Here is a 19,689-nt window from a genome sequence, read left to right as displayed (position 1 = left end):
CGAGACTAAAGCCTTGTAAGGCTCATCTTAGCCCTGATAACTTAGGGTTTAAGAGCATCTATTTCTAAAGATGCACTAAAATGCTCATTGAAGACAATTTGTTCCTACCCTTGCTCCCCTACTAACTGATTATACTTTGCTGTATAATTTATCAGAAAGAAGATATTAAATTTCTTTATCATACTTACCTTTTACTAAGTCACCTTTATTGTTCAGCTTTCCTCTGACCATTTTTTTTCCTTAGGACGGAACTTGCTACTAAGTGTAACTTTTCATTCCCTGTGGGGTTTCATTCTAACAAATTTGGCCTAAATCAGAAGGAGATTGTACATACATTCCCTAGCACATATCCATTTATCTCTAAAGTATTTATTGACACTTACTGTGTTCCAGGCACTGTTCTGGAAGCTGGAGACATAGCAGTGAACAAGAGCTCATCATTGACCATCTTGTTCTCCATAATTTTAAAAAAGAATGAATTGCTTTCGGGGCCTATGCTAGCAAAAAGATTCTTCCTTTAGAAGCTGGCATCAACATTAGGTTGCATCAAATAAGAAGAGAGTTAGGACCAGCACCCCTATCATTTCCTATACCTACTTATAAAAACTTACCATTTCTTCAGCCTGAGTTAGTGCTTTCCCTCAGAGTCCATAAAAAATGTTGAACAAGATTAATTGTTCAACATTAATTGATTGAGGTGATGGCAGAAAATTCAAACAGAAACAACCAAAGGTTGATGAAGTAGCTTTGAAACACCCAGATTTCTCTGATCAATAATTTCTGTTATATGTAATTTAAAATATTAATATTATTTGAAGATTTCAACATGTGTACTGACCACAAATTAGTAACGGATCTTCAGGCTGTATATTCAGTTTAATGAAGTGTTTTTTCCACCTTGCTAAATTGTAAAGTTTTTTTTCTTGTTATAATATGCTTTGATCTTTTGACTAAAAGTTTCACAGTGAGAGCAGTGAAATTGCCTATAAACATACACACTTATTTAATACTGTAGTTTTTCCTTTATAACTAGATTTGCTTCCCATTACCAAAAAAGTATATATTGGTCATAATAATTTCATTTTATGAGTGTTACTTACCTGTTTATATGTAATTTAAAACCAGATAAAAATTTTAAATTTTTACTGAAAATATCACTGTATGTTCAGCATAGTTATATTGTTTCTATTTTTCTTTTTTTTTTAGTTTTATTTTAGTAGAGCCATGGTCTCACACTGGTGCCCAAGTTGGCCTTGTTGTTCATTATTAACAGGTAAGAAAGGCCAAGCACAGTGACTCATGCCTGTACTCTCAGCATTTTGGGAGACCAAAGCTCAAGGATCATTTGAGGCCAGGAGTTCGATACCAGCCTGGGTGACATAGCAAGACCTCATCTCCACTAAAATTTTATCTGTTTTCTTTTTGTTGTGGTTGGCTTCTAAAGACCAATTCTCGTTTTTTTTTCCTCCATAGGTTATTGGGGTACAGGTAGTATTTAGTTACATGAGCAAGTTCTTTAGTGGTGATTAGTGAGATTTGGTACACCTATCACCCAAGCCGTATACACTGAACCATATTTGTAGTCTTTTATCCCTTGCTCCATTGCCACTCTTCCCCCAAAGTCCATTATATCATTCTTATGCCGTTGCGTCCTCATAGCTTAGCCCGCACATATCAGTGAGAATATATGATATTTGGTTTTCCATTCCTGAGTTACCTCACTTGGAATAATAGTCTCCAGTCTCATCCAGGTCACTGCAAATGCTGTTAATTCATTCCTTTTTATGGCTGAGTAGTATTCCAACTGTATACAGTTTCTTTATTCACTCATTGATTGATGGGCATTTGGGTTGGTTCCACGATTTTGCAGTTGTGAATTGTGCTACTTAAACATGCGTGTGCAAGTATCTTTTTTGTGTACTGATTTCTTTTCCTCTGGGTAGATACCCAGGAGTAGGATTGCTGGATCAAATGGTAGTTCTACTTTTAGTTCTTTAAGGAACTCCCACACTGTTTTCCGTAGCGGCTATACATTACCACCAGCAGTGTAGAAGTGCTCCCTGATCACTGCATCCATGCTAACATCTACTGTTTTTTAATTTTTTTATTATGGCCATTCTTGCAGGAGTAAGGTGATACTGCATTTTGGTTTTGATTTGCATTTCCCTGATAATTAGTAATGTTGAGCATTTTTTCATATATTTGTTGGCCATTTGTATATCTTCTTTCGAGAGTTGTCTATTCATGTCCTTAGCCCCCTTGTTGATGGGATTGTTTTTTCCTTACTGATTTGTTTGTGTTTATTCTAGATATTAGTCCTTTGTCAGATGTATAGATTGTGAAGATTTTATCCCACTCTGTGGATTGTCTGTTTACTCTGCTGACTGTTCCTTTTGCCGTACAAAAGCGCCTTAGTTTAATTGAGTCCCAGCTATTTATCTTTGCTTTTATTGCATTTGCTTTTGGGTTCTTGGTCATGAAATCCTTGTCTAAGCCAATGTCTAGAAGGGGTTTTCCAATGTTATCTTCTAGAATTTTTACAGTATCAGGTCTTAAGTTTAAGTCCTTAATCCATCTTAAGTTGATTTTTGTATAAGGTGAGAGATGAGGATCCAGTTGTATTCTCGTACATGTGGCTAGCCAATTATCCCAGCACTATTTGTTGAAAAGGATGTCCTTTCCTCACTTTATGTTTTTGTTTGCTTTGTCAAAGATCAGTTGGCTGTAAGTATTTGAGTTTATTTCTGGGTTCTCTATTCTGTTGCATTGATCTATGTGCCCATTTTTATGCTAGTACCACTGTTTTGGTGGCTGTAACCTTGTAGTATAGTTTGAAATTAGGGAGATTCCTCCAGATTTGTTCTTTTTGCTTCGTCTTGCTTTGACTATGCAGGCTCTTTTTTGGTTCCATATGAATTTTAGACTTGTTTTTTCTAATTCTGTGAAGAATGATGGTGGCATTTTGATGGAGATTACTTTGAATTTGTAGATTGCTTTTGGCAGTATGGTCAGTTTTCACAATGTTGATTCTACCCATCCATGAGCATGGGATGTGTTTTCATTGGTTTTTGTCATGTATGATTTCTTTCAGCAGTGTTTTGAAGTTTTTCTTGTGGAGGTCTTCTGACTCCTTGGTTAGGTATATTCCTAAGTTGTTTTGTTTTGTTTTGTTTGCAGCTATTGTAAAAGGTGTTGAGTTCTTGGTTTGATTCTCCGCTTGGTCACTTGTTGATGTATAGAAGAGCTACCGATTTGTGTACATTCATCTTTTGTCCAGAAACTTTGCCGAATTCTTTCATCAGTTCTAGGAGCTTTCTGGAGAACTCTTTAGGGTTTTCAAGGTAAATGATCATTGTTAGCAAACAGTGAGAGTTTGACTTCCTCTTTACCGATTTGGATGTCCTTTATTTCTTTCTCTTGTGTGATTGCTCTGGCTAGGACTTCCAGTACTATGTTGAAGAGGAGTCATGAGAGTGGACATCTTTGTCTTGTTCCAGTTCTCTGAGGGAATGCTTTCCACTTTTCTCCATTCAGTATTATGTTGGCTGTGGCTTTGTCATAGATGGCTTTTATTACATTAAGGTATGTCCCTTATGTGCCAATTTTGCTAAAAGTTTTAATCATAAAGTTATGCTGGATTTTGTTGAATGCTATTTCTGCATCTGTTGAGATGATCATGTGATTTTTGTTTTTAATTCTGTTTATGTGGTGTATCACATTTATTGACTTGCATCTGTTAAACCATCCCTGCATCCCTGGCATGAAACTCACTTGATCATGGTGGATACTCTTTTTGATATGTTATTAGATTTGGTTAGCTAGTATTTTGTTAAAGATTTTAGCATCTATGTTCATCAAGAATATTTGTCTGTAGTTTTCTTTTTTGGTTATGTCGTTTTCCTGGTTTTGGTATTGGGATGATGCTGGCTTCATAGAATGAATTAGGGAGGGTTCCTTCTTTCTCTATTTTATGGAATAGTGTCAAAAGGATTAGTACAAATTCTTCTTTGAATGTCTGGTAGAATTCTGCTGTGAATCTGTCTGGGCCGGGACTTTCTTTATTGGTAATTTTTTATTACCATTTAAATCCTGCTGCTTGTTATTGGTCTGTTCAAGGTATCTAATTCTTCCTGATTTAAGCTAGGAGTGTTGTATTTTTCAGGAATTTTTCTATCTCTTCTAGGGTTCCTAGTTTATGTGCATAAAGGTGTTCATAGTAGCCTTGAATGATCTTTTGTATTTCAGTAGTGTCTGTTGTAATGTCGCCTGTGTTTCTTAGTGAGGTTATCTGGATTTTCTCTCTTCTAATCTTACCAATGGTCTGTAAATCTTATTTATCTTTTCAAACGATCAGCTTTTTGTTTCATTTATTTTTTGTATTGTTTTCCTTTGTTTCGGTTTCATTTAGTTCTGCTCTGATCTTGGTTATTTCCTTTCTTCTGCTGGGGTTGGATTTGGTTTGTTCTTGTTTCTCTAGTTCCTTGAGGTGTGACCTTAGAATGTCAGTGTTTACTCTTCAGCCTTTTTGATGTAGGTGTTTAGGGCTATAAACTTTCCTCCTAGCACTGCCTTTGCTGTATCCCAGAGATTTTGGTTATGTTGTGTCATTATTGTCGTTCAGTTCAAAGAATTTTTTAATTTCCATCTTGATTTTGTTTTTGACCCAATGCTCATTCAGGAACAGGTTATTTAATTTCCATGTATTTACATGGTTTTGAAGGTTCCTTTTGGAGTTGATTTTCAGTTTTATTCCACTGTGGTCTGAGAGAGTGCTTGATATAATTTCTTTCTTAAATTTATTGAGGCTCGTTTTATGGCCTATCCAAAGGTCTATATTAGAGAAAGTTCCATGCGCTGTTGAATGGAATGTGTATTCTGCGGTTGTTGGATGAAATGTTCTGTATATATCTGATAAGTCCATTTGTTCCAAGGTATAGTTTAAATCCATTGTTTATTTGGTGACTTTCTGTCATGATGACCTGTCTAGTGCTGTCAGTGGAGTACTGAAGTTCCCTACTTTTTTTGTATTGCTGTCTATCTCATTTCTTAGGTCTATTAGTAATTGTTTTGTAAATTTTGGAACTCCAATGTTAGATGCATATATGTTTAGGATTGTGATAGTTTCCTGTTGGACAAGGCCATTTACCATTATATAATGTCCCTCTTTGTCTCTTTTAACTGCTGTTGCTTTAAAGTTTGTTTTGTCTGATGTAAGAATAGCTACCTCTGCTTGCTTTTGGTGTCCATTTGCATGAAATGCCATTTTCTACCCCTTTACTTAAGTTTATATGAGTCCTTATGTGTTAGGTGGGTCTCCAGAAGGCAGCAGATGGTTGGTTGGTGAGTTCTTATCCATTCTGAGGTTCTGTATTTTTTAAGTGGAGCATTTAGGTCATTTACTTTCAATGTTAGTATTGAAATGTGTGGTACCATTGCATTCTTCCTGCTCTTTGTTGCTTGTGTACTTTGTTTTTTTTTTTTTTGATTTTGCTTTTTAACTTATATTTTTTGTTTTTCAGGTCCTGTGTGATTTAAGCTTTAAAGTGGTTCTGTTTTGATGTGTTTCCAGGACTTGTTTCAAGATTTAGAGCTCTTTTAGCAGTTCTTGTAGAGGTAGCTTGGTAATGGCAGATCCTCTCATAATTGTCTGAAAAAGATTGTATCTTTTACATGTGATGCTTAGTTTCACTGTATACAAAATTCTTGGCTGATAATTGTTTTGTTTGAGGAGACTGAAGATAGTGCCCCCGATCCCTTCTGGCTTGTAGGGTTTCTGCTGAGAAATCTGCTGTTAATCTGATAGGTTTTTATTTATAGGTTACCTGGTGCTTCTGTCTTACAGCTCTTAAGATTCTTTCCTTCATCTTAACTTTGGATAACCTGATGACAATGTGCCTAGGTGAAGATCTTTTTTGTGATGGATTTCCAAGGTGTTCTTTGTGCATCTTGTATTTGGATGTCTAGGTCTCTAGCAAGGCTGGGCAAGTTTTCCTCGATTATTCCCCCAAATATGTTCTCTAAGCTTTTCGAATTCTCTTCTTCCTCAGGAACACCAATTATTCTCAGGCTTGGTCGTTTAGCATAATCCCAGACTTCTTGGAGGCTTTGTTCATCTTTTTTCTTTGTCTTTGTTGGATTGGGTTAATTTGAAGACCTCATCTTTGAGCTCTGAATTTCTTTCTTCTACTTGTTCAATTCTATCACTGAGACTTTCCAGAGCATTGCACATTTCTCAAAGTGTGTCCCAAAATTTCCTGAATTTTTGATTGTTCTTTCTTTAAGCTATTTCCTGAATATTTCTCCCTTCACTTCTTCTATCATTTTTTGTATTTCCTTGCATTGGACTTCGCCTTTCTCCAGTGCCTCCCTGATTAGCTTAATAACTAACCTCCTGAATTCTTTTTCAGGTAAATCAGGGATTTCTTCTTGTTTTGGATCCATTGCTGGTGAACTATTGTGATTTTTTGGGGGGGTGTTGATGAGCCTTGTTTTGTCATATTACCAGAGTTGATTTTCTGGTTCCTTCCCTTTTGGGTAGGCTCTGTCCAAGGGAAGGTCTACGGCTGAAGGCTGTCATTTAGATTCTTGTGTCCCACGGGGTGTTCCCTTGATGTAGTACTCTCCCTCTTTTCCTATGGATGTGGCTTCCTGTGAGCTGAACTGCAGTGATTGTTGTCTCTCTGCTGGGTCTAGCCACCCAACGAGTCTACCCCGTTCTGGGCTGGTACTGGAGGATTGTCTATACAGAGTCCTGTGATGTGAGCTGTCTGTTGGATTCTCAGCCGTGGATACCAATGCCTGTTCCATTGGAGGTGGCAGTGGTGTGCAGTGGACTCTGTGAGGGTTCTTAGCTTTGGTGGTTTGATGCTTTATTTTTGTGCTGGTTGGCCTCCTGCCAGGCAGTGGCACTTTCCAGAGAACATCAACTGCAGTAGTGTGTCCGGAATTGGTGGGTTCTTGGTCTCACTGACTTCGAGAATGAAGCCGTGAACTTTCGTGGTGTTACAGTTTTTTTGGTTTTTTTTTTTTTGAGAGGGAGTCTCGCTCTGTCGCCCAGGCTGGGGTGCAGTGGCCGGATCTCAGCTCACTGCAAGCTCCGCCTCCCGGGTTTACGCCATTCTACTGCCTCAGCCTCCCGAGTAGCTGGGACTACAGGCACCCACCACCTCGCCCGGCTAGTTTTTTGTATTTTTTAGTAGAGACGGGGTTTCACCATGTTAGCCAGGATGGTCTCGATCTCCTGACCTCGTGATCCGCCCGTCTCGGCCTCCCAAAGTGCTAGGATTACAGGCTTGAGCCATCGCGCCCGGCCGGTGTTACAGTTCTTAAAGATGGTGTGTTTGGAGTTTGTTCCTTCTGATGTTTGGACATGTTCGGAGTTTCTTCCTTCTGCTGGGTTCGTGGTCTCGCTGGCTTCGGGAGTGAAGCTGCAGACCTTCGCGGTGAGTGTTACAGCTCTTAAGGTGGTGCCTCTGGAGTTGTTTGTTCCTCCCATCTGGAGTTGTTCATTCCGCCTAGTGGGTTTGAGGTCTCGCTGGCCTCAGGAGTGAAGCTGCAGACCTTCGCGGTGAGTGTTACAGCTCATAAAGGCAGTGCAGACCCAAAGAGTGAGCAGCAGCAAGATTTATTGCAAAGAGCAAAAGAACAAAGCTTCCACAGTGTGGAAGGGGACCCGGGTTGCGACTGCTGGCTGGGGCAGCGTGCTTTTAGTCCCTTATCTGGCCCCACCCACATCCTGCTGATTGGTCCATTTCACAGAGAGCTGCTTGGTCCATTTTACAGAGCGCTGATTGGTCCGTTTTGACAGAGTGCTGACTGGTGCCTTTACAATCCTCTAGCTAGACATAAAAGTTCTCCAAGTCCTCACCAGATTAACTAGACACAGAGCACTGATTGGTGCGTTTATAAACCTTGAACTAGAGACAGGGTGCTGATTGGTGCGTTTACAAACCTTGAGCTAGACACAGAGTGCTGATTGGTGTATTTACAATCCTTTAGCTAGACATAAAGGTTCTCCAAGTCCCCACCAGATTAGCTAGATACAGATGCTGACTGGTGCATCCACGAACCCCAAGCTAGACAGAGTGCTGATTGGTGCATATACAATCCTCCAACTAGACATAAAAGTTCTCCAAGTCTCCACCTGACTCAGGAGCCCAGCTGGCTTCCCCTAATGGATCCCCCACCAAGGCCGCAGGTGGAACTGCCCGCCAGTCCCACGCTGCTTGCCTGCACTCCTCAGCCCTTGGGCCGTCAATGGGACCTGGCGCCACAGAGCAGGGGGCAGCACCTGTCAGGGAGGTTTGTGGTGCGTGGGAGCCCATCGCATGGGGGCTGAGGCATGGCGGGCTGTAGGTCCCGAGCCCTGCCCGGCGGGGAGCTGGCTGAGGCCAGGCAAGAATTCGAGCATGGTGCAGGCGAGCCGGCAGTGCTGGGGGACCCGGTGCAACCTCTGCAGCTGCTGGCCCGGGTGCTAAGCCCCTCAGTGCCCATGCTGGCCAGTCGCTCCGAGTGCTGGGCTCGCCGAGCCCACGCCCACCCGGAACTGGCACTGGCCCGCCAGCGCCTCCTGCAGCCCCAGTTCCCACCTCCGCATCTCCCTCCACACCTCCCCACAAGCAGAGAGCGCCAGCTCCAGCTTCGGTCAGCCCAGTGAGGGACTCCCACAGTGCAGCGGCAGACTGAAGGGCTCCTCAAGCGTGGCCAGAGCAGACGCGGAGGCCGAGGAGGCACTGAGAGAGAGCAAGGGCTGCCAGCACACTGTCACCTCTCAGTAGCGTCCAGAGGGACCACCAGTGGGCAGGGCCCTAGAACGCCAAAGATTATATGTCCTTTGCCTTCAGCTACCCAGGTGGTTAAGGAAGGACCATCATATGGGGGCAGGGCTAGGCATGTCTGAGCTGAGACTCTTCTTGGGCGGGTCTTGCTGTAGCTGCCCTGGGGCATGGGAGTGAGATTCCCAGGTCACTGGAGTTGTGTACCTAGAGGGATTATGGCTGCCTCTGCTGAGTCATGCAGGTTGTCAGGGAAGTGGGGGAAAGCCGGCAGTCACAGGCCTCACCCAGCTCCCACACAAACTGAAGGGCTGGTCTCACTCCCACCGTGCCCCCAACAACAGACCTGAGTCTGTGTCCAGGCGGAGGGCAAGACATGCTTGAAAACTTGCCCCAGGCTACTCGCCTCCCAGCTGCAAAAGAAAAGGGCTTGGTTTTCGCCTATAGAGTCTTTACACCGGATTTGTGCCCTCCCCCGAGTTCTGGCCAGGAGGCTTCTCACCCTGTTCAAATTGTTACAAAGTTCAGCCAGAGATTTCCTTCTCCCTGTGGAATTTTATCCCCTGCTCCTCTGGTGCCAGGCAGGAATGGCCTGCTGGGGGACCCAGCAAATTCCCAGGGCCTTTCTGCTGCTTCCTCTAACCCTGTATTTCGCTTGACTCTCCAGATTGACCCAGCTCCAGGTAAGGTTGGAAACTTCTCCAGCAAACAGACCTTCAGTTTCTCCAATGGGGGTGTATGTTTGGGAGTGGAGGCTCTCCCTTTCCCACTTCTGCAGTTGGGGCACTCAGTATTTGGGGTGTCTCCCAGGTCCTGCAGGAGCAGTCTGCTATGTCTGCGTCCTCTCAGTATTGCTGGTTTGTTCTTGCAGTCAATCTGGAGCTAGAATTCACAATGCAAGCCTCGGCATGCTACTCTATCCAGAGCTGCAATCCAGTCCTGCCTCCCATCAGCCATGATGGCCTTACCTCCTCTAAAGACCAATTCTCACTCTATTTATGGTGTTTTCTACTTGTAAAATTGGCCAGTTAAGGACACTGTTATTCAGAGAATGGTGTAATCAGTTCATAGGATCTATATTTATTTTATAGTCCATATTTTAATTATTTATTATAAAGTGGCAACAGTAAATATCTGCCTCACTTATCTTGTATAAAAATGGGGACAATTTGTATATTTTCCGGAGGGACATTTTGAGTTCATCAGAAGGAAGACACTGAAAAATTCCACATGGTACTGTATATTCCCATTAGGCATTTTAGAATTTAAGACTATAATTTAAAACTATTACTGATTATTCTAATTCTATAGGACTGAAAAGGCATTTGCAAAAATACTTTCATTTTCCTGTTTCTATTTCTATTTATACAGAACAAATAACTTATTTATTTAGGCTTTCCTATGTTCTCTGAGACATTGATAAGGGTCACAAAATATTATACAGAAATCAGGGCCACAGAAAGATGATAGAAAATATAGTGAAGAAATTAAAAGGAAAATTAATACTTGAAGGAAAAATATTCATAGGACATAGAAATATGGAAGCAATAAAGCTGAAAGAGACATTGGGACAGCAGTTAGATAATATTAGAAATGATCTTCTGTGATGTGCTGCTTTCCCAAAATAGTCAATTTAATTTTTGACTGTGTATGAGGGGGCATTCTATCAGGGTGAAAAGAAAGGAAAATATAAATGTTTGAAAACAGACAAGCTTGTAGAGCATTGATATATTCTGACTTCTTACAAGTTGGCACAGTTTGCTTTGGCTGGCACATGACTGACAGGACACTATTTGCTAGATTGATTCTACCTGGGGCTGTGTTTGGAGAAGTGTTGCTGCTAAGGCTTACATACTTTCAGCCCCCCTCCAGATGTGCTCCCTGAGTGCTTTTAAGTATGCCCATTCAGTTTTCATGCATTAATTCAGTGAGTAGTCATTGTGTACAAGACATTGCTCCAGGTACCAGGGATACAGCAGTGAATTGCAATAGGTGAAGTTCCAACACAGAGCTTACATTCTAGTAAGGGAAACTATCAGTAATCAAGATAAGTAAGAAAAGTATATAAGATGTCAGAAGTTTATTGTCTGTCTCCCCTACTAGAATGTAAGCTCCATGTAGGAGAAAATATAAAGCAGGAAGGGAAGACTAGAAGAGAGGGTATGAATTTTGAGACTTGTTTTACCAGTCCTTTAAGATTTATAGTTACCATAAAGCAGAGTTACTGGCAAATTATTATTATTCCACTATTCCTAAAGTGGCTATAGGAAAGTATACTATTTGTACAGTGCTCTAGGCATCACAGACAAGGTTACTTATATCCAGAGGTAGATCAACAGTTTTGCTACCCTACATCCCTCCTGTCTGACCTGAATGGTGAGGGGATCTTGACATGCCTTTGGCCACTTTGTACCAGGCACACAGGATGGAAGGCTGTACCTTAAAGTGTCATTTTTCTGCATGCTCTTGAGGAAAGACCTGAACCTAGATTCACTAAAACTATATTGTCTAAACGCCTGATACCTGTCAGCATATTTTCTCCCAGAACTTATAACCATCACATTATTCCTTGCCCATACTATAGCTTAGACAGGCATTTCTCTGTTATTTTAGCTTTCCTAGAACACTTGATATAAATCTAGGCACTTCAAAATTAGAAAGATAACAGAATACAGCAAATGTATTTTAAAAAGAAGAAGAAAGGAAAAGGAAAACAACCAAGCATAGTAGATGTCTTCTGGGTTAAGAATTAAACTTAAGTTCCTCTCTTAGATGGGCGTTTCTTGGATTTGGAAGTAAAGAGGGGGACCATTGATCATATGTACCTAACTACTAAGCCCCATTTTCTCATCAGAACATGAAGTGGAAAGTTAGCCGTTACGAGGTGAATTTGAATTGTAGACAACCTGCTAATGTAACCCTAATTTTTATTTGCTTAAACAGTCCAGATTGACTGTTTACACTGACTGAACTTACTGAATATTTGCTAAATAGTCACTTCACGTTATTGCTGAAAATACCTCTTGAGGAAATGACATTAAGGAGTTATATCTCTTCTTTGTTAGTGAATAATCATTTCCTTCTAAAGATAGCAATGAAAAATCAACAGTAATTGCCTCTAGAATGTGGTGTCACTCAGAATGTGTAGACAAGTTGTGTTGTCTAATATGTTTTTAGACACAGCTCAAATTAATTAGGTAATTGGAAATCTATACTTTGCCTTGTAAACATATCTTAAAATTCAAGGCATATTAGCATATATGAATTACTGTACTACCTTTGAGTATGTGTACTACTCAAGAAGTATAGCATTCCTCTTTGCAGTCAGAAGATATTCTAATCCTTTAAGTGATGTTTTCATGAACTAAATAACACTTTTCAGACAGTTTTTATTACTGTAGAGTTAACCTTGTAGCTTTTAGTTATCAGTTCCTCTATTCATTGTTGTATGCTACCTTATAATTAGTAGTTAATGTAAGGGGATAAGTATTGTAAAAGTTGACCACCAGGAACTCTGTGTTTTCAGTTTATCATTCATAATAAATAGTTGGAATCAGGAACTCTCAGAAAGTTATTAATTAAAGAATCAATTAAGATAACCTATCTAAATATAAACTCTTCATTTATATAGATCACTAGTATATATAATCATTTGCCCTGATTATATATATTTCATCAGGTCCAATATTATCCTGTGATTTTGACTCTTTCAGTTTTCCAGTAATTCCAGTGAATATAAGTAGTCTCACTCCAAAAATCTCACTTTAAAAAAATTAAAAATAGCCATCATGTTTTTTACAGCTTTCTGAACCAATTTGTGAAAAATCCTTCGAAGAATTTGGCAGTAAAGGTGGCAACTCTCCTTTTCCTGAGCTAACTCTTCTCTTTAAAGATAAAAAAATTTTAACTAATTGTTTTTGAAATGTTTTTAGATAAATAACTGAATAATAAGAATTTGTATTTGTACTTAAAATTATAAATTTTGAGTTAATATGGAAACACTGTTCCTTTTACTTCCCCCATAGGAATATCTTCATGGCTTTTAATGCTCTGTGCGTAATTGCTGGAAAAAATAAGTCAGGAGCCAGTGGTACCTAAGACAGACATTTTCATCCCTTTTATCATATGTTAAGTCTTGAGCTCCCTTCCTGTGGCTGTCTTTGCTTCACTTGCCCCCGTTAGCTCTGTCTGGGTCACTGCCCTTGATGGGTCTCTCTATGTCTGTTTATTGACTCTAGGTGTTTTTCTCATCTGGCTTAGCCTCTATGCCATGTCTTCGTGGCTTCCAGTCTCCCCGACCTCAAGACTGTTCTTCTAGCCCATGGAATCACATACCCCCCAGCCCACATGTTTCTGTCTTCCCCTGCCTGACTGTGTTTTACCTGGGTTCGCTTGCCCTTCACTTCCCTTTGACGTGGGCTCTGTGTCTCCCTCAAGCCACAAGGCTCACTGTCTGCTCTCACCTACACACTCTGTGTGCCCCCATGTACACCCTCTCAGCCTGCTCTGTCTTGTCATAGACAAATTGACAGCAAGTCACCAGTGATAATCTGTCTGCTGACCAGAATATTCCCAAAACGTACATCTTCAAAGAAAACTGCATTGATTTCTAGAGGTGATTTGGAACATCTAAAATGCATATTCTTTGGTACTAAAACGAACTTTGAAAGTGAACATTAGGCACTATACATAGGCCAAATATTCTTTATTTATAAAATCTCAAGATGTTCAGAGTTGATTATCAGCACTTTAAAAGCAGGAGTATACTTTTTTTAAAAGTTTTTACTTTTTCATGTTTCTTAAAATATAGTCTTTTTCCAAAGGAAAATAGTTCTATTTAATGATAAATTTTGAGAGATAATTTGTTTGGATTAATGACTTCATTATGTAGGTGCAAAAATTAATTTAACTGATATTTGACGTCTAAATATTCTTTGAGACCTTCTGCTAGCATTTCTGTCCATAGTGTCTGTTAATATCCCCTTCAGTCATACATATCTGACCCTAACTATTTAATATATTGTACCAATAAATGAAAACATTTTATACCAGCTAGTTTATGGATGTTTCGCATAACTGCATGCCACAATCCTTGACAGAATTCAGTTGTATTATATAATTTCTTGATTTCTGAAGTGCTATAGAAGTGACTTGTTAAAAAAGTTGGGGCAAAAAAACATACACCCTTAAACTTCTTAAACTTTTTGTAGCAATGACTTCTATAAATGAGACTTTTTAAGGAGACCCTGAGTTAAAAAGTTATTGATAATCTAAAAATTGGCATGAAGATGCTTTTGTTATTAGCTAATATTTCAGAAGTTTGAAGAAAGTAATGTAAAAATTTTCAGATGTTTTACTTCTATTTACTTTTTAAAAATTCTCTTCAAAGAAATTTAGTCTTCTGTCAATATTAATTTATATGAAATAGTAGCTAAATTTCTCCTCAGTTTCCAGATGGAAGGTGATTAAATTTAAAATAAGACATGTTGGCTGTATATGATGGCTCATGCCTGTTATCCTAGCACTTTGGGAAGCAAAGGTGCAGATAGCTTGAGGCCAGGAATTTGAGACCAGCCTGGGCAACATAGTGAGACCCCATCTCTACAAAAAAATAAATAAATAAATTAGCTGGACCTGGTGGAGCATGCCTGTGGTCCCAGCTACTTGGAAGGCTAAGATGGGCAGATCGGTTGAGCCTGCAGTGAGCCATGAGTGTGCCACTGCACTCCAATCTGGGCAATAGAATGAGACCCCATCTCAAAAATAAAATAAGACATTGTTAATTTAAGGCCACAGATATGAGTGATTAAATATAACCAATATGTAGGAAAGCTGCTGTATGTTAAATTAGAGGTACTCAGTTTGAATATTACAGTGACAAGTATAGTCTTCCATAATCACTCTAGTTTAGATTTTTGCCATATTTTTCTTATGAAGGAGTAATCACTCAGAGTTGTTTGTTTTTGCTTTTCTTCAAAAACAATATCAAGCATATAAAAATCAGCATAAGTAGCAAGGCTCGAATTTTTAGATAATCCAAATTTAATTATTTTACCAATTAGTTAATCATCTTCAATTCTTCCCCCCAAAATTAGAGCCTAATTTCATGTCTTACCCCTAATTTGAGTTATTCTTGATTCTCTTGAGGCAAGAAACTAACTGTAAATATTTATTCTTGAATTCCACAAAGATATATTGAACACCTAATCTGTATTAGGCACCAGTCTAGGCTCCAAGGGTATAAAGAGTATTAGACATGATTTCTGCCCTCAAAGAGCTCACAGTCTCCTAGAAAGAAGTCTTGTGTTTACTGCAAAGATTCTCTGCTTCTAGTCAGAGAATGATCATTGAAATGGATGGTGGGGTGGGGAGTAGGGGAAATAAAGGGCTTCTGAGCTCTTTTAGAATCCAAGAGTAATTCTTAGTTCACCAACACCCTTTTTTTTAATGACACTCTAATGTTATTGAAGAGTTAGTGCATCTTCTGAAAGTATCTACCTTCCTTCCATACTGTCATGAAAATGTGACTTTTTACTCTAGATATTACAGACAAGTATATGTTACTTGTCATTTCAAACTCTTTAATAGTAGGGTGTCAGCATTTACCAGGAAGATCTTTGGATTTATCATTACTGTGGGAAATTTGTATTCTCCCAAATATGTGGACAGTTAATGGCCAGATAAATATTCACAATCACACTGTCTGTAAAATGGGGTAAGACTAGTATCATCGCATTGGGTTATATTGAGAATTAAGTGAAATAATTTATATTCTTAAAACAGTACCTGGCATATAGTAAGAACTTCATAATTCTTCACTTTGCATAGTTTTGATATACACAAATTTTTGTTACCATAGTTTAGTTAAATAACATCAATTCCCTAGAAAACAAGATTCAAAATCCAGTTACCACAATATATTACCTGTAAATGCATTAAGCACAAACTTTGCCACTGGCCCTTCAGTCCACAGATCTCTGTGTGAATAACAGATGCACATCATGATCAATGGCCGATCACATCACTTTTTTCAAACTCTGTCACTGATTAGTCACTTCATATCTGCTTTCAGTCCATGTACAGATGGCATTGTCTCCCATTTTACAAGAATGGATGATCAAAAGAGAGACTTGACCAACACACATAACAGTGCGGTAAAGAAATGAAACACTGGAAATGAAATCGAAAGTGTTTATGACAAAAAAGATAAAGATATCCCAGAGAAAGTGACACTGGCAAACGAAAAAGCAAGACAGAAAACCTCTCATGTTAAATGAACTCTCAGAGCTATTTCACAACATTGAAAGTGCAAAGGATAAAATGTTGAAAGCTGATTCAAACTTAAGATTATGACATTTTGCCCAGGCATGGAAAAGATATGCTTAAACCATACCATAAGTGATATGATGAAAAGAAGGCAAGCACTGATCAGTATACTTTAAATAAGTTTTTTTACATAGAAATAAAGCACTTTAATTCTCACTCTTTCTAATGTTTAAATTACAGTGTACTAAATAAAATTAGTTTTATTATTTTTCCTTTTTTATTTTTAGCTGACAATAGAGGCTTTTTAATATTTTGATGAAATTTTAAAGGTCATAGAAAAATCATAATTTATCCTATTGATTATTATGATCACTTTGCATGTTTTCAGCTTGTATGGTCATTTTTATAGTCCCTCATTATCATCTAAAGCCAGAACTTCCTGTAGTTGTTATTAATAATTATTTTGTCCAGCAAGTCAAGTATTACAGTTTCAGGGAAACTGTTCATTGCTTTTCAATATTTGAGAATTTAAAAACTTTGTCATGTCTTTCCTGCCTCTGTCTTTGCATTTTCAAAGTGTCTAAGTTCTAATTCTAATCATGTCTTATCACAGGGTTACCCTCAGAGCCTCCTGATATATTATACAGCAGTACAGTATTTAAACTCCTTATTTTACAATTCTTCAATATTCTACCCTATTTCTTCATTCTCCTAAGTCTTCTACTTAAATTCTATGCTAACCTTTTCCTTTTATTCTTCTTCCTGCTAATATTATATTCTTCCATACTCTTCTTCAACCCCGGAAAGCCTATCAGTTCTTTAATACATTGTCTTCCTTTCAAAATGACACCTGCCCTAGAACATATCCTTAAGAGAAACTTCTTTGAATTCCTTGGCTTCTTCTTTATGTTTCATCTACATGTCTGTCAATCAGAAAAGACCAATGTCTTGCTTGAATTTAAATTATTACAGAAAATTCTATGTAAGCAAAATGCAAAATTCTAACTGGACATTGACTAGATTAGCACTGGCCAACAATGGCATGATTGGCAACAAAATAAGAATTAAATACTGTGCATTTTCACTGTATACACCTTTGTACCTCTTGAGCCATGTGATTGTATAGGTGAATATTCAAACAATAATGAAGTTTACATTAAGTGAATCGGATAATAGAAATCTTGCTTTCAGTTTTCCACTCACAGTTGGTTTGATATAATTACTGCCAAGAGTTCTGAGGCTTTCAGAAGACGAAAGCTTCATTTGCCTGACGTTTTCTGCACACACATAGAATGATGAGCAGGCTGCTGGGAGCTTGAGGAATGGACTACAGGCAGATACATTTTGATTTGGGCATGAGTGTTTTGCTCAAAGAGAGGCTGACAACCTAGTTTGTTCTCTTTAAGACCTTTGGGATTATAGTGAGGTGACTGGAAGAGGATTCAGTTTGATAAGCTGACTGAATGCTGTCTGAATATCTGTCAGGTTTAAAATGCTGAAAGAAGTTTTTAATCTATATATTTAGGTAAATTTTGCTTAGAATTTTTACTCTGGTACTACCTCTTGAATTTTCCATGGTCATTACTGCATTTAATGCTAGTTAAAATAAGAGTTCATTTTTCAGAAAAAAAAAAAAAAAAGCATCCGTGTGGCTCTTTTTGGCTTGTTTCAGTTCAGTTTCCTAAAGAGATTCCAAGGAAATTCTCAGAGGCCTCAAACTTGTGATGGTAATAGCACCAAAGTCAATTAATTTGGAATCTCTTTAAAAAACAAAAACAGACAAACAAAAAAAAAAACATAATTATCACAACACCTAAAAGAGTTATCTGCTGTAAACAGAAATTCTTTTCTACTTCTCATTTACTTCTCTGAGCCCCTATCACATCTTGATTACTAGTTTCCTTGGTCATAAGCTGTCATTTTTGTTAGTATATTTTACTGTGCAATGCAATGAAAAATTTTTCGTTAAACGAGTTGTGCATCTCCTGCTCTAAAATGGAAGCAGAGTGATAATTTGAATGTAGAACATAGTGACTGCACCCTGACTAGAGTAATCAATGCAAGAGCATCCTTAAAGCTTTTCTTCTGTAACAAGGGCAAACTCAGCTAAAAACTTTGTTTAAATCATGCTTGGCATAACAAGAGCCTTGAAACTTTATCTGTCTCTGACTATCTATGAATATACCTGACTCATCATCATAGTGCCTTTCAACTCAGCCCCACTCAGCTCAACTGCTCTTCCTGCCTTTACAGATATTTAAAATTCCTTAAGGCTTCTGGAGAAGGCTGCAGGGTTTTTATATTTAATATTATTTTATATTACAGCATAGGAAGTTCATAGCTCATGAATATCTCAGATATGCAAAATAAAATGAAGGACTTTTTCTCTGTATACTCTTAAGTCCCCTTTTGGTCTCTGACTATGTGGTGGTTATGTCATATTTGTGTCATGAGTATTTGTTTCAAAGCAGCAATTATATCATTACAGCATTACAAAGCAGCCATTTTTAAAATACTAAAAAGAACAGCAGCAAAAAGAAGTAATGTTTTTGAAAAGTCCTTCCTAATCTTAATCTGAAATTAAAGAAATCAAAGAAATTCTGTTAGCAACACTACTACATTATAGCATTTCTCCACATATAAGAGTAAAAGCATCTTGTATTACTGTTATTTACAAATGGCTATTCTTTCATCCATGTTCTTGTCCTCTGTTATCTCCTGTACAGAATAGTACTATTATCTATTATGAAAATTATCTTGAAAAGCAATAAATTATCCTATTTAGTAACTACCTTGATTTGATTAGCTCTTTTTCTATGTTATTACAACATAAATGTTCTTATTGTATATACTTTATTAGTTTTTCTTAATTGCCTAACTTATCTTTGATGGCTCACTTTTCTTTATACAGTTTAGTAAAGATCCACACAAAGGATTGACAGTTAATCATTTCAGTGTATTTTCAGGTAGTTTCCAGTGAACTGAATTGTTGTAATGTGTGATGTTAACGCTTTCACTGTGAAGTGGGAGGCATCGTTCCTTAAAGTACTCAGCTGCCAGAGTTTTCCTGAATTACTGACTTTACTCCCTGGATCCAGAGACGGTGTTCCCAGTATCTAGTCTCTGCATCTTGTCTTCTGCCTTAGCCTTTTGTCTTGCTCCTTTACTAATATGATTCTTGAGGTCCTACACCTTTCCATCTTAGTGGCAATGCCTTTGCACCACAATGCCTGGTCAGTGCTAACTTACTAGGACATCTGCAGAGTGGGGAGACAATAAAGACCAGCACCATCTAGTCTGCCCTGCCCTCTCTCTCTAACTTGGATATCATTCTTAGATCTTCTGGTCGGTTCTGTTGCTTTATTGCAGTCAAAAAAGAAATTTTTTTTTTTTTTTGGAGATTCTGCTATAGAGAAGTAGAGCTTCTTATAGACTCTTGAGCAAAGCCATGTCCTCCTCTCTCTCGAGTATGAGAAGCTTTTGGGAGAGATGCATTTGGAGGAATGATGAAGCAAAGATCACCTTCCTATCCAGTGAAATAACTGACCAACAGAATGACATAAAAAGCAGATTACTTTCACATCCAGATGTTTTCATGGACTTACTATACTCAGAGCACTGTGACTGGCTTATGCATTAGCATGTTACT

At 38.4% G+C, this 19,689-nt stretch overlaps 1 protein-coding gene across 47 annotated transcripts in view; it reads left to right on the top strand.

Annotated features, from left to right (window-relative positions):
* Window positions 1-19,689, top strand: part of ARB2A (ARB2 cotranscriptional regulator A) — a 480,313-nt gene that overhangs the window by 325,668 nt on the left and 134,956 nt on the right. Inside the window, exon 11 of one of the 47 annotated variants that reach the window (XM_065545834.2) lies at window positions 1,207-1,273. The exons of the other annotated variants lie outside the window; for them this stretch is intronic. Coding sequence (XP_065401906.1) covers window positions 1,207-1,217 — 11 coding nt within the window. The 3' untranslated portion in view covers window positions 1,218-1,273. Of the gene's footprint in view, window positions 1-1,206; window positions 1,274-19,689 lie in introns of those variants that run through there. 47 annotated transcript variants of the gene reach the window in all.

This window comes from Macaca fascicularis, chromosome 6 (genome assembly GCF_037993035.2).
Source record: "Macaca fascicularis isolate 582-1 chromosome 6, T2T-MFA8v1.1".
In the NCBI taxonomy this organism is placed as follows: Eukaryota; Metazoa; Chordata; class Mammalia; order Primates; family Cercopithecidae; genus Macaca; species Macaca fascicularis.
The sequence above is the reverse complement of the archived record's forward strand: the minus strand, read 5'-3'. Positions and strand labels throughout refer to the sequence as shown.